General features: G+C 32.9%; 1 protein-coding gene across 8 annotated transcripts in view; it reads right to left on the reverse strand.

Annotated features, from left to right (window-relative positions):
• Window positions 1-16554, reverse strand: part of FBXW7 (F-box and WD repeat domain containing 7, E3 ubiquitin protein ligase) — a 107556-nt gene that overhangs the window by 44108 nt on the left and 46894 nt on the right. Inside the window, exons 1-2 of one of the 8 annotated variants that reach the window (XM_014543885.1) lie at window positions 6842-6964; window positions 3054-3118 (exon numbers count right to left, since the gene is read on the reverse strand). The exons of 3 other annotated variants lie outside the window; for them this stretch is intronic. In XM_014543885.1, the coding sequence (XP_014399371.1) occupies window positions 3054-3118; window positions 6842-6869 (93 nt within the window). In that variant the 5' untranslated portion in view covers window positions 6870-6964. Of the gene's footprint in view, window positions 1-3053; window positions 3119-3191; window positions 3261-3637; window positions 3674-6841; window positions 6965-15913; window positions 16119-16554 lie in introns of those variants that run through there. 4 more of the 8 variants (XM_005871416.2, XM_014543891.1, XM_014543888.1 and 1 more) reach the window with 4 other exon arrangements.

Raw genomic sequence — 16554 nt, forward strand, 5'->3', positions numbered from 1 at the left:
GCAGGTGAGTGGAGGTGCCAGACCAAGGCAGGGCACCGGTCACTGTCATCAGGACGAGCCTCTGGTGTTTACTGAAAATTCTTTGCTCCTGCACGCTGTGGTCCCACCTGGTGCTCGCACCTGCTGCCAGCACCAGCACCGCTCACACCCGCTGCTGGCACTGGAGCCACTGCTCGCACCCACTCTCAGTGCCAGCCCCGCTTGCATCAGCAGCTGGTGCCAGAGCCGCCCTTCGCACCTGCTGTCAGCACCCAGTGCCTGTCCTGATAGCTCGGCGCCATCAGCGGGTGCGAGCAGAGGCTGTTGGCCCCAATCACCCCTGAGAGCTTCTCCACCTTTCCCCTGCTCCTGAGGGGTGATCAGGGCAGCAGCCACCGCTAGTACCCCCTGACGGCACCGAGTAATTGGGTCCGGCACTGGGTGCTGGCAGCAGGTGTGAACAGCAGCTCTGCTGCGGTCAGTGGGTGTGAGCGGGCTGGCGCTGTCAGTGCGTGGGAGCAGCAGCAGCAGGAGTGGGGCTGCCAGCAGAGAGGGAACCAGGGGCCGTGGCAGGAGGGGCCAGGCAGGGGCACAGAGGATGGGCCGAGACCTACACCTGTGCCCACCGCAGCCTCGCGGCCCACAGTTCCTTTCAAGGTGCACAAATTTGTGCACTGGGCCCCTAGTTTATGATATAATTAGCAATGAAAGACATACTCTAATCAACAATGACAGAACTATAGAAAAAATAACTGAAATACTATTTTCAGCCTAATTTGAAAGACTTATTTTTTTCGGAATAAGGTAAGGTAATGGAAGTAGAAAATGGAGAAAAATATATTTTATATCATTTAGTATTAATGTATCACATATAGTATTTATAATATTTTATACATTTTCCCTTCAGGGGAAAGTAATAAAATTTTCTAGATATTTATCAGTTACACAATTCAAGTATAAATTTAATGGGAAGAAAACACAATTTGATATGCAATGAAAATGCAATTATCTTTGTTATTAAAAGAACCTCATTTAGAACTTCCTGTATCTTTAAAAATGCCCAACAGAATACAAACTTTTACTATTATAAGAAATAAAAAGTTTTAACAACACTTAATGTACAGTGTTTCCCACAGATCTTAAAGTAGTATTATATTTATTTGCAGGCATTAACCTAAAAGATAGCATTTTTGCACCTCTTTTTTTATTGACAAGAAAGTTTTTGAGAATTACCAAAAGCATTATAACTAATTTCAGCTAAACAAAAACACCTTTTAATTTCTATGAACAGAATAACAGGCTGAGTTCCATTTCTATTAAAATTAAATTGAACACTGCATATCTTACATATAATTGCCTAGCTTTATTTTACTTTAGCTGTTTTTCATCACCATATTTTATTTTTTAAATATATTTTATTAATATATTTTACAGAGAGGAACGGAGAGGGATAGAGAGTTAGAAACATCGATAAAAGAGAAACATCGATCAGTTGCATCCTGCACTCCCCCTACAGGGGATTTGCCCGCAACCAAGGTACATGCCCTTGACTGGAATCGAACCTGGGACCCTTCAGTCCACAGGCTGACGCTCTATCCACTGAGCCAAACCAGTTAGGGCTATCACCATATTTTATTGAGACAGAATGTATCAAGAAACACTACACTTATTGAAAAGGGTCAAAGGGCTAAGATCCCACTGAAATACCTTTTTTAAAAAATTATTGATAGTTATTTCAATTACTACACTCATTTTGGTTTGGGGAATATGATAAAATGTGCAAGTAATAATTTTAACAAATAATTTAACACTTTGGGCATACCATTCACTTCTAACTTTGAATGCAGACAGAACATACCTCATCTTAATCTCCAAAGAGGTCAACACTGTACATATAGATTTCAAAATTGTCTTTGGCTTTCAACCTCTAATACACATTGTAATGTTATATATCCAAGCTGAAGAATGTTATTACATTGCCAAAAGCATATACATTTTTGTATATAGACATAGTCTGGAAATTTTAAGCAAATATATTGAAGACTACAAAATACAGTGCAAGATTATGAAAGATGCAAACTAACAGTACTGATGCTTTTAAATTATATTAAAGAGAAACAAAATACATTAAAATAAAAAAGGAAAAACCGATAAAAAATTTCTGGAAGAGGTTGTGGTTGGCCATTTATTACTTTTCTGTATTAGAGTTAATTAATATTCTAAAAAGGTCTACAAAGGCTGAATAACCTCTTAAGCTCTGAATTCATGGCACTGACCTTAGACTTTCTCAGAATGATTTTTAATGCACTCTGTTATTAGTAAAACCTGTTCAAACACATGCCCCATCTGCCAGCACCCCATCTGCAAGAGAGTTTCTTATTTTTGTAGACAGCACAACTTCTGCCTGTTTCCTTCTCTTCTCTACATACCAGCTGTATGGTAATGAGTATGGGCAGCTGAAAATACTGCATGATAACAACGCTAATATGAAAATGGCAGAACAAGAGTTCCCCTTCAATGAGGCACTTGGCAGCATGAACATAGCAGATAAGCTAATAAACAGAAGTGGGGGGGGGGGGGTTATTTGTGTGTTTTGGGGGAATGTCCTTATGGGACTGTGTGTGTTAAATATGGGGTTTCCCCATAATTAAAAATAAAAAGTAGCACAGGGTAAAAAAAAAATCTAAATTTCTACGTACTTTTGTTAAAAATTGTGAATCAATTCTTTAAATGTTTTTTAAATCTCAATTCTTATATAGTGATGCTATATCAAGTACCATTTTGACAAGCTAATTTTCAAAGATGTCAACAATTATGTTCTATTTCCTAACTAACTTATTTGGGGCCTTTAGGGAAAGAAATGGAGTCAGAACTTAAAATCATAATGGCAACTATTTGTTAGACTTTTAACAACTATTTGCTAGACGTTTTAGATAATCTGTGAATCAATAAATTCTATGTTTTTAAATCCTATACAGCAATTTAAATTTTTTAATTTAATGGTATTTGAAGCCAGCACAGTTATTCTGAACATCTGAGAAACTCCAACAAAATACTAAGGTGGCACATGTTACCTTCTTATTTGAGGAAGACATAATGGGGTTAATTTTTCCATATGTGATAGTCATGATGAATGAATCTACATAACGTAAGTAGAACGAAATCACATTAATTTTTTATGTGCAGTATCTTTCCATTTAGAGATTAACAGTCATACAGGAAATAGTTTAAGAAAAAGGACATTCAAAATTGATGCTGTATATTTTCACAATTTGAAGACACTAAAATTGAAAAAATATTGAAAATACTAATCATAGGTAGGTAAAAGAAATAAGTACCAATATATCAGAAGAATTAATTATAATTTTTACCAATACATTTTCAAAAAGTGTTATGTGGGCTTCATAACAGTTATTAAGTTCTTATTACATAACTGTACTTTCTATAGGTTATTTCACTGTGTCCTCACAACAACCCTACAAAGTAGATACTATTATCTCTACTTTACAGATGAAGGTAAGTAAGTGGTGGAGCTAAGAACCTAACCCCAGGTCTAATTGGTTCTATCACCTATGCTCTTAAGCACTCTGCTTCTGAAAGAAACTCCAGCAGGGCAAGGATGTGGGACTGTTTCTTCTCTGTTGTACTCCAAATGCCTAAAGCCATTCTTGACTCATTGGAGATGTTGAAGAGACTGCATGAATAGGTGGAAGAGATAACTACTCAGTTGTTTTCTTTTAAGTGTAAATCACTTTCAGTGAAAAAAATCTACTATACAGTTTGTAATAACCCTAATTGTTTTAATATTGAAAAAAAATATTGATTAAAAATTTTAAAATTAGACAGCTTAGTAACCTAAGTTTTGTTCACCTCTCAGTTTGAAAAATTAAGACTTTATTTTTTAAAATTTGCATAATTAAACATTCATTTTGAAAGGTTGGTACAGAATTAATAAGAACGAAAGTGCACTGATTTTAGTATTTTACATATTTTCATGGATTGACTTGTCCTCATTTTTACTGTTTAAATATAAAAATGCCGTTTTTCTGTTAAAAAGTTTAATGCATTCCTTGAATTCAAATATAAATCAAGGCCACGAGCTTCCCTAACATAAAATCTTTTGTATAATATATATGAGAATAACGAATAATTCCAACTTAATTTAATAGTGCCAATTATCCTTTAAAAAGACATACAGTTGCATTTTCTCAGAAGAGCAAACTTTTAACAACACTTATGGATTTAAAAGAATTCAGACAAGATTTACAAAAACAGTCCTATACTGCCCCTACATGTTCAAACTCATAGTAACAATGACATTTTACTATTAAATTCTAAAGTGATAATGTAGAGATTTCTGTGGATTACTGAAAAGCTGTTTAAGCTTAAATTCTTCCCAAGTGAACTATATGAAATCACCCACACATAAAAATGTAATTAAATATAGGAATAAGCCATAAGTTTCAATTTTCATTTTCAATACTAGCAAGGAGAAGAAATTTAAGAGGATTTCCTCCAACATTATCATATTATTTTTTTTCTCTCAAAACCAATTTCCTCATCATTACATGAAGATAACATACAATAACCATAAACAAATGGCTGACCAGCCATGTCTCTTTGGGTTAATATTAATGCATTAATGTCTGAGAAATACTTACTGTTGATTGTTTCCCCCCTAGAACTAAATAAATGTCAATAAAGTTTGTAAACACATACATAAGCACTTACATATATAGACACTACAAAAGTCACAAGAGAAACCTTTATTAAAATAATATCAGATTTACTTAAAAAAATTTTTCTTTAATTACTTTACCTTTCACATTTTAGGAATAAAACACTATATATGCAAATAAAGAGTTGTGCTGCATCAATAGGTACTTGTAAAAGGAAATAACTGAATTGTAGTTTCTATCAGGAGTGTCATTGGCTTTACCACAAATGGTAGTCCAACTGTTATTACTTCTACAGTAAAATTTACATATTTACAAATCTTAAATTAGATCTATCATTATTTATCTACCATAAATTATATCTATCATTATTTAACTGGTTCATATGTGAGACACAAATTAACTTATACAACTTTCCACAAGTCAGGGATAGGGTCAAAAACTTCAACTGTGGCCCAGGAACAATCCAGAAAGAAATCACAGTGGTAAGCCTGATGGGATATTAAAGATTGAAGCTTCCTTGCAAGAACATAAAAAATGGAATAAGATGGAATAATATTTAATCTATCAGCCTCAAAATAATATTATATACAGAATATGATCTAACAATATTTGAAAGCAAGTAGATTATACATTTCATACCAATATAATCCTACCAAGTCAGGGAAAGAGTATGTCTGTGTATGTTTGCACATGTATGTGGATATCCATATATACATATGGAGCAACTATTACACAAATGATCATCTGCTGACTTAGAAATGAAAAGTGCATAATTGAAAAAAGGAGTCTGGTGACACACTATACTAGAGCAGACCAAACATGCTGCCCACGCCTAGACAGAATTCTGAGTCACTAAAATGTTAAAGTATATAAAAGGTAGGATTTTTTTTTCTGCTTTGTTCACTAATGCAACTCAAGTACCTAGACCTATGCCTAGCAATTAGCAGATACTTATTTGTTGAATGAATGAATAATCAATGTTCCTCTGGTTTTGATATGTGACCAAGAATGGGGACAATGAGCTAAGTCTCTCAGAGAGAGAAAAGCATCCGTATCCTTCTTAAGGGAAGGTTTTTACCTTACTCATCTTTGTTACACTAGCAACACACACAGGGAGTATACCTAATATCGATTAGCAGAATTAAAATTAATTTAGTGGTGTTAATTTTCCATGGAAATACTGGGAGAAATAAAAATATGGCCAGGGATCCCATTCCTCATTTTAAGTGTAAATATGCTAGTATGAATTAGATTATATGGAGCTGCCTATAACTAGGTTAACACAATTTAGGTACTTATATAATGTATGGTGTTTTTTTTAAAAGCATTTCAATATGCATGTACTCGGAGACTTAAGATAAGACTTAGACTACTTTGACATCTCAAAGTGTACTTCATTTTTCATGTGGGTGATAGCTGTAAAACTCAAAGGTCTGTGGAGTTATTTCCACTTTAGAGAAAACTGTGTTTCTGACTTCAGAACTTTTTTGAGTTTAGAGAGTAATATGGTTCAAGTAGAGTGTACTATAGAACATTCCCAGTACATTAAACATTAATATTTTCACAGCAAAATGTAAGCATATTCAGGTAAATAATAAAAGTGACTTTTTTTTTTTGTCTCAGTTAGGGTCAGATCTGGCTAACTTTAAAAAATTTATTTAGTTCTCAGGACTTGTTGAATTTGTGGTCTGCACACAAGTAACTGAATTTATTATTTCATACTTGTTTACCTTGCCAGAAGCTTAGTACTAAGTTTCTTTTTAACATATTTTTCATGTCTCCCACATTACAAGTCTTAATATTGTTAGTTTCTGTAAAACTTAACTTACAAATTTAAATAGCCTTGCCCTGTGATGTTAAAATTACTAAACTATTTGTACAGATTGTTATCTATCAACAAAGGGATAATAATTCATGTCAGTTATTTCTATGATGTAGTTGTAGATTTATAAATCATACTATAATTTGTTTCATATTCATATCTGACAACTGAGGCACAATCTAATTATTATCTGATGGCAAAAACAACTAAGATAGCAATGTTATCAGTAATTAGATATTGAGGCCATCATAAATTGTGGTAGCGAAGTGAGGATTCCATATTTAAAGACACAGTGTTACATGACAAGTTAACTCTTAAAACATCGGGAAACTAAGGATCCGTTTACTCAACGAATGCTTACCCAGGCCAGTACAGCAAGCAGTGTTCATGATGCTGGAGCCAGATGCCCGACTTAGAATCTTAGCTCCATCACTTACTAGCTTTGGGCAACTTATTTAGCCTTCCTATGCCTCATATTCCTCATCTGTAAAATAGGTTATTTTAAGGGTAGAATAAGTTCATTTGTATAAGTACTTAGAATAGTGCCTCCGTTGCATCTCAAGTTAGACTACACTATTATCCTATTTTATAGTCAACAAAATGTTAGCATTAACAGTTACTTTTCTGTTCCCCTAAATTAGAATCCAAGCTCGCTATTATATTCACAGGTTCTAGAAAAGTTCCCAACTCTGTTCTAAGTGCTTGATACATATTTTTGGACTGATATTAATATTTATACATTCCATGCCAAGTTGTAAGTGAATAATTTGCAGTATAATTAACATGAAAACACAAGCTATGAGCCCAAATTCCTTCTGTCCATCATTTCTCTGATTATCTGGTTAGCAAGCATCCTTCATGTTACTGTGAAGCCTTTCCCCAGCCATTTGCACCGAGACTTTGGGGGACCTGCTCATGCTCACACCAGTACTTTGTACATAGGCCCATTTAAGCAAGCATCCTTTTGTACTATAAGGATTTATTTATGATTTTACCCTAGACTATAAAATGCTTAAAACAATGTGAGTTTTCCATTTTTGCATATCCACAGATAGAGGGGATGAAAAATCATCTCCTTTTTATTTATAAGCAATGCCTTCCACAGTGAGGAGAATAAGGCTGCAAGAAACTTACCATTTATATTATGTTTATGCATGTTTCTGCATGAGGCATGAAACATTCTTAAGAAGAAAAAGACTGATAGGATCTAATTAATTAATTCCTTTATTGATAAAATAAGTAGTGACAATAAAGGATATTAGATGATCTGAAAATGCCAATTTCCCCCGAAGTTCTGATGGAATATATGTGAAGGAAAAAAACTTAGGAAGTTACATTTTTTAAAAATCTGGCACCCCATTGAAATTTCTCTCCAAACTTGCTCCTACCATCACCTTGTTCTTCCTACTCGTCAAAATATTGTAATAATCCTTCTTTATTTCAGCATTTTCTGACATTTGGGGGCTATTGGAGACACTCAAAAGTACCGCCTAAATGACTACATCTTATGTTTGTTTCTCCTTCGTTTTCAAAATTGGTAAGTAGTAATTACTTTTAAAATTAAATGTCAAACTGTATCTGAGTTTAGTTAAATTTAGAAAAGAAAATATTGAAAATCACAGCTGCACAGTCATTTTAAAACATTTAGTAAACAAAAACATGCCATAGTTTACAGTGCAAAAAACTCCTTAAAGAATTTTTTGAGTTTAACACACACTACAACGAACTGATAATACAAATATTTACACTCACTTTTCTCTTCGTATCATTGGGAGTATTAAAAGATATTAAACTCTTTGAGTTTACAGCCTAATTGAGACAGGTTTGAAGCTGTCAAATAACACCACTGAGCAGTACATATATGCTTAAGGGCCAAAGATAATGGCAACAATGACAGTATGTTCCACTAATGAATGACAACAACGGTGGATGCAATCAGTGCCAGGAGAAAGGTTCCAACAGAGAGGGAAGCTAGACTGTGAAGTCATGGGAAAAGTCTGGAGAGACAGAGGTACAAATGTAACTGTGGATACTGAATAGACTAGTATGAGGAAGGAGAGCACGATACTGGCTTTTTAAAGGTTTCATTTTTCTATATGTTAAAAAAATACATCTAATATTTCTACTTGGCTAAGATGTTGAGTTTCATGAAATGTCTTTCAGGCATCAAGACATTTTAGAAGAGCAGACTTGCTACAACTACTTTAAATGAGTATTAATCATGGCTAGAATTTAAAAAAAAAAAAAAAAAAAAGGGGCAAACCGGGATTGGGGCTAGAGGCAAAACTATGTCAGAAATGTAAGACTAAGTAGTAGTGCTGTAAGAAAAGGCAAGTATTCCTGGCAGCTGCTCTTAACAGCATGAGGAGTACTCTTGTAGTAGGGATTATTAATAGCAATATGCTTTGGGAGAGGTTGTCATTTACACTTACAAATATCACACTAAAACCTAGAAATGTAAAAGAATAAACTAAGGTGACAAATAAAATTTGAGATAATCATAAGACACTAAAAATAATGTATTAAATAAATGATAAATCATGAAACTATGCATGTGGGTCATCTTTTTAGATGAAAACACATAGTTTTAAAACTATGGGATGAGTAGAAGAAAATTATAGTTAAAAATAACAGGTGGCAGGTCTATGCTAAATACTATTTGCTAGAAAGAATAAAAAAATAAAATCACCATAAGCAACAAATAATTTCTTTATCTATTTACATATTTTTCTCATGAAGCTTTAAGTATAAACACATATCATTATTTTCTCACAATGAAAAAAAATTTCCTCTGATGGAAAATGATAATGTATAGACTGAGTAAAATCTACAAAACTTTGCCATGGTAGGAGAACTTGGCTTAGAATATGGCTTTCTTAGAACTTGGCTTTCTGTTTAAGCAACATTAGAAGTCCCCCATACTGGTTTTCAATTGGTAAAATCTTTCTGGAAAACAATTTGGCAGTATTTAACAAGAATAAAAAAGTTCATACTTCTTGAGCCAATAATTCTACTTGTAGATATCTGTGTATAGAGATATTACAGATTTATATATAAAAGAGTTCAAAGCAGGTCAATACCCAAATCAACAATAGTAGGAAAATTATGATACATTCACATGGCAGATTATGCACATCTGAGTAACAGCCATAGGGAACCACCAGCAATATCTTAAAAAATGAATTAAAGTACCAATTTTGCTTTTTTAAAAATTATTTACTTTAAATTGTTATTGAGCCCTGCTGGTGTGATTCAGTCATTGAGTGAAGACATCGTTGAGTGATGACCTATGAACCAGGAGGTCAGGGTTCGATTCCTAGTCAGGGCACATGCCCAGATTTCAGTCTCGATTCCCAATAGAGGGCGTGCAGGAGGCAGCTGATCAATGATTCTCTTTCATCATTGATGTTTCTATCTCTCCCTCTCCCTCTCTGAAATCAATAAATATCTATTTTCAAAAAAAAATTGTTATTGAGGTTATTTCTGAGCAGTGGAATTACTGATAATTTAGAAAATTGTGAAGAAAATTTTTTCTAAATTTACATATTGAGCATTTCTTATGTTTATCAAGAGAAGTAAAAGATATTAATTATTGGAAGACAATAAAATTCCCTTTATCACCATTCAACTCCGAAAAGTTGAGGAATTAAAATTTATTAAATTCAGGAGGGTAATAACTCACAAATTTGCTGTACCAACAGAGCTTATGATAATCTACTTTTGGGCTACATACAAAATTTTCATACAAAAAACATTTTATCATAAATAAATAGAGATGCTGTTTTCTGAAACAAAGGTAATACAACTGTTTGATAAAACTGACACCTTTGTTGAAATATACTAATGGGCTCAACAACAGTCTATTAAAGGAGCATAACAGATTAAAATGACATACAGCTTGAACTAACTGAAGATTATACATACAAAAACCAATGCATGAATGAGATTAAGATTTTGAATACAGGTTTGTCTATTGTCACCATCACTGAGTAAACAATGAAGAAAAAACTGAACTCAGAAGAGTACAAGCTAAGAGAGGTATAATATTGTTTTTACTTTTTGTCACCATTATCATAAGTACTAATTGAGCAAACTGATGAGAATGATACCTCACTGCATGCATGGTTAAGGGTTCATCTGTCGGACACTGTTCTCAGTTGTTGCCTGCCTCACACAGACCCTGAAGTATGACAAAGACTCGTTCCTTGACCAAACTCTAGTCAAGGCTCCTCTGATTTATTTTTCAAGACGCCCTGTCCTTCAGCATGTTCTCAAGAGCCAACTTTTACCAAGAATCCTACTAAGTCAGTTTAACCAGAATCTCCCAACCTTGATATCTGACCAATCTCCATACTAGATCACCCTCCATATCTGCTGGGTTCCTCATCCTCCATCATCCTGCAGGTCATGTCTAACCACTTTTGGTTGAAATGATGTAGCCAGAATTCCCTGATGTTTTTGCTCTTAGCAATCTTCAATCCACTAACTCACCCTGTTCCTTGGTTATAAATTCTCGCTTTTCTTTGCTGTATTTGGAGTTGAATCCAATCTCTCTTTTCTATCGCCAAAACTCCTTTTAGTAATTTCTACCTATGGCAATAGTCCCCTAAATAAAGTCTGTCTTTAGCAAGTGTCATGAGTCATTTTTTCTTTAACCGGTTTCATACCCCAGCTTACAAAAAAACAAACATGCATACTATTAAATATTTCCAGTTTTTTTATAATTATAATTATTGCATAATCTGTGGAGTAACTTTTTAAGTGAAACATCTTAAGAGAGATTACACACACAATAAAAACCCTAAATTTATAATGGATTATGCTACTAAAAGTTATTTGTACGTCAGCTGTTTGAATCTTTGAATGTATTTTCTCATAGAAACTATGTCAACAGTGAGAGGCTCCCAGGCTTACCCTCCCAAATACTAATGTAACAGTAATTAAAAAGTGTTAAGTTTACAAGAAAAAATGTATAAAGGTTACAAAATTTATTAGAAAGAGAATGACTACTACCTGTAGCATTAGAGAATCCTGAGTTAAATACCAGCTTAACTATTTACCAAGAAAATTAGGGAAAGTTAACTTGTTTGAGCTTTAGTTTTTTAGTCTAATAAAGGGAGATATTACCTAACTCACATTACTAAACTAATGTTTAAATCATTTAGGGATTAACTGAGTTAAATACACAAAATAGCTGGGACAGTGTGTAGGATACATGATAGGTTCTTTTTAAATGATAGCAATTATTAATAGCATTATTATACTAATACTATACATTAAGAAGGGAAATAATAAGCAGTATGTTAAAAATCCTAGTGATAAGACACATAAAGATGTTTCTCTACTTAACTACAAAAGAGTAAGAAGAGCAGATGAGGGTTTTAAAGAAAATGAAAGGTTTAAGGCTCAATCAATATCATACCTAAAAAATTTACCATAAGCTGAAATTTACATACAAGCAAAAAGATATATGCATAAAATTTATGGTAGTATTACTGTAATCATAAAAACCTGTATATAACTTTTTTATAAATAAAGTTTTATTAAAACAGACTTGTCCATTCACCAAGTATTGTCTACATCTGCTATAATGGCAGAGCTGAGTAGTAGTTCTAATAGTGACTTATGTGGTTCATAAAGTCTAAAATATTTAATGGTCCCTTTGCAGAAAAAGTTTGTAGACCCCTGATTTAAGTTAATCCTCAGTGATAACAACACACAAGAGTGAGATTAACATTTCCTCAAATGATACAAATATCTGATTTTAGTTTTATTCCTATTTTCACTTTAAAGAAAAAATTTAAATATACTATTTTAATAGAACTTGATATGGAATACAATGATTACAAAGTTATTTCCAACTAACAGAAATCCAGTCATATATTTCATTGCTGCCTGGGCTCTTGGGTTTCAAGTGAACCAGTCCTTGTCCCACATTGTCCCCACCTCACTTCCCTGCCACTCCACCAGCAGCTCTACCCTGTTCTCTAAGTCAGCTGTGTTGCCAATGCTTATGGGACATACAATCCCTATGTGGTCCAAACTCAAAAATATATAAGGCACTCTAAAAGCAACCAGCACAGTCGACCAGATTATCTTAAAAAGTCCTATATAAATCAACAATTACATGCCATTTAGAACTCTCCACCAAAATAGTAATGTTGAAGAATAACCTTAAGAAAATATCCTAAATCAGTGGTTCTCAACCTTCCTAATGCCTTGACCCTTTAATACAGTTTCTCATGTTGTGGTGACCCCCAACCATAAAATTATTTTCGTTGCTACTTCATAACTGTAATTTTGCTACTGTAATGAATCGTAATGTAAATATCTGATATGCAGGATGTATTTTCATTGTTACAAATTGAACATAATTAAAGCATAGTGATTAATCACAAAAACAATATGTAATTATATATGTGTTTTCCGATGGTCTTAGGCGACCCCTGTGAAAGGGTCGTTCGACCCCTAAAGAGGTTGCGACCCACAGGTTGAGAACCACTGTCCTAAATGCTTTAAAGTCTCCAATAAAAACAAAATGAATTAAGAAATTAGGTTTAAGCAATGAAGTGCATTTTCTTTCAACATACTATTTTTAATTGTAAGACAGCATTATTTCTCTTATCACTTAAAAAAATTGCTGCCAGGCAAGCTATGAAATTCCATCAAGCTGTATCATTAGTTTATATATATTTAAAATGTAGAAAAATTATGTATCTTAAGATTTAAGAACTACACTATTACCACAACTAGACACTCCAATTTCAAAAAAATAATACTTTTTTAGAGATTTTATAGATTTAAAAAGTTTTTCCTGTAAAATTTCTCTTCCTTAAAGGACAATTAATTCTTTTTAAAATAAAAGTTATGTACTCAACTAGTATTTTCAAATTTTCCTGATAATGAGACTTACCTTAGAACTTCAAAAAATACAGATAGATCCTTGAGCCTTAATCCAAATCTCTTAAATAAGACTATCCAAAAGAAGAAACCCTTGATTCTGTGTTTTTAACAAGTATTCTAGGTGATACTTATAATCAAGAATGTATGAGCAAATATAATTATGAGGATCTTAAGACTAAAAACATTTTTATTTTAGGTAACTGATTAATAGCTAGATTGCTATTTCTTTACTATTGTTAGTATTAAGTCCAAAGTATCTCTAATAAGAAACTTGAATAATTCAAACAATAATAGCTAGACTACCAGCACTAATAATGAGATTAGTGAATTTCCTGAAAACACTCAAAAGATATAAATTGAAGTTGTAATTTTAACAACTATTTTAAAGATATTTTACAATCTTCAAAGTTATTTTATTGTGCAAACATTAAGAGGACCAATGTCTATGATGAAGAGACAATATCATGTTTTTCAAATTTTAATAGGTCAAGACTGCAGACAGTCTTATAAAGGTCGCTGTACTTTCCATTAGCTCACTACTTGGAAGAAAATAATGGCTTACAAAATACAGTAGTCTATTTGCTTTATGTACTTTGTGTTTAACAATCTGCTTGAAAGGAACTATAACTAATGTAAAAGATAAACGGGATGCTAGACACAAAAAGATTAATTATATATCACACCAAAAGTCTCTTTTAAATCTTGGATAAAGAAAAATCCGTTTTAAAAATGTTTATCATTAACTTTACCAAGGAAAAGTTAGTAAATTAAATAGCAAAGAGCATGTGAATCAATTTAAAGCTACCTAAATAAACCAGTTGCAAAAAGGAGAGAGGGAGGATATAATTACACTATCCCTCTAATATTTCTAGTAGTCAAGTCAATGAGTTATGCAATAGTTATTGGCAGGCAGGTAGTCTAAAACTGAATGTGTTAATTTTGTTTTTAGCTATCTTCTGAAAAATTTTCTAGTATAAATTTTATTTTTCAAGTTTAGTCCCCTTCTATTATTAAAAATCCAAGGCTATAATTTAACATAACATAGTAACCTAGAAAAGTCAAATTGAATAGTGACCTTAGGAAGCCCTGAGGGAAAGTCTTGAAGTTCTCTCTTAATTTTTAGAACAAAGTATCCTTATTGTTAGAATCTTAACCCTTTCATTAAAAAACCCACACTTCTCTTCCTCAATTAAAAAATGTACTTGTATTGGTATTTTCTTTTATAGAAGTATTAAAATAACAAGCTAATTTATTAATGACTTTAAAGCTATTAGAGGCCTCTGTGTAAATGCTTAAATCAGAGCAGTGACCTCATTCAGAAGTTACAAAAGCGACAAAGGGAAAGAAGATAAAATAAAAAAAAACATTTTCTGAAAACAAAGTAGGAAATAAAATAAAAGAGAGATGGAGATATTTGTATTCCATTTTCAATGTTTAAACTGTATTACATTTAAACTGTATTACATTAAAAAAATGGTTTTCAACATGGCTACTACTTGTTTGGAATACAAGTAGAAACTAATCAAAAGGAACTAAGATAATAAAAAACACATTTTTACGAAGGTTATTTAAGTCCCAGGAAATAGAAGAGTCCTCCTACTAAGAAGGAAAAAATATTTTTCACGAGTTAATCTACTTGTTTAATAGAATGTTTTTCCTTTAATTAAAAAAGGTTTTAAAAAAGGGTATTAAAACACTAATAGTACTGATATATGCAAACAGTCATTTAATCTCAGACAGGTTTTTTTTTAAATGTATTCGGAACCATAAACATATTTTAGGTCTAAAAATACAGCACTCTAGTTAATATTTCAAAATGGCAATGTAGAAAATACAACAAAACTGCTCATATTAACAGGGTCAAAATTTGGCAGGGAGAGAGGGCAAAACATCCTGAAAAACATCCAATAGATCAGAACTTGATTATACATTAGCACAAGTTCTACAAGAGGTTTGTTAGTTCAGGACTGTCTATATATAACTGTTATCGTAACTGCCACACAATGGCACGTTATTTTTATTTTACATAACAGCAAAAAGTAATAGCTCTATTATGTTAAGTTTGCATTTAAAAAATAGCAATTTAAAAATAATACAGCTTGAAGTGCCAGATAAACATACGGAACTTGGAATACACTTTACATTACAAGAGCTAAATGCTATAATTCCCATGTATAAGGAGAATACCACCAGGTTTTTGCTTTTCCCACAAAATAACCACTACAAATTTTGGATTTTAGTATTTGCCAATATATTTCAGAACATACTTCTTAGATTTACCAACTTAAAATAAGGATTCTAATATCATAAAATAATAAACGAATGAGAGATAAAGGTGGATTGGGTAACCTTGCCCTCAAGGCTATCATATTATTAAAACTATCACATATAAGTCTTTGCTGGCTACGTAATGCACTGAGAGTTTTAGTTATGAAAATCAATTGAAAATTGAAGCGTTTCTTTTACCAAAGGAGGCAGAAGTATTTCTTTTAAATAAATATTCCTTTTTTTTCAAATGTGTAAGACTTACCCGTCTTCGACAAAAGGGGAGGCCTTGGGCAATGATGCTAATGCTAAATATCTTCATCACAGTTTGGTGTGGTAGAGGCTCTTTTGCACTTTTAAAATCAACAGGAACCAAGCCATGGTTTAGAGTAGTTTTCCCCAGTTTTGACATTTTAAAACTCTTCCTGGTTGATGAATACCCTCTACATGTAATACAGGCACATTACTAAAAATTCTAAACACCAAATTAAAATATAATTTTCTATTAAAAAAAAAAAAGAAAGAAAGGCTGAGAACCCAAGGCCTGCTGCTTTTGTCTTTCAACCTTCTCCTACCAAATGTCCTGACCTGTCTGAGGCTTGGTGAAGTGCAAACTATCCTAGAATAGCCAGGAATTATAAACTACTGAAGTGAAAGCTCCTGCTCCTGCCAGTCAAACAGCTGGTGAACCTCCCATACAAAGTCAGTAATGTGAATACAACCGAAGCAGGGCTGTGTGTAAAGGCCCTTTTAAAACTTCTCCAACTACTAATGTAGGTATTCATTCCCTAGAAAGTGAAAGTAAAGTTTCTTTACAAAAATAAAAGAAATAAACATTGTATTTTCTCATGAATATCTATCTAAGCCTATCTTACCCAAATATCAGCATTAATATTTTAGAAATGT

The sequence above is a fragment of the Myotis brandtii genome, unplaced genomic scaffold, assembly GCF_000412655.1.
Source record: "Myotis brandtii unplaced genomic scaffold, ASM41265v1 scaffold34, whole genome shotgun sequence".
NCBI lineage: Eukaryota > Metazoa > Chordata > Mammalia > Chiroptera > Vespertilionidae > Myotis > Myotis brandtii.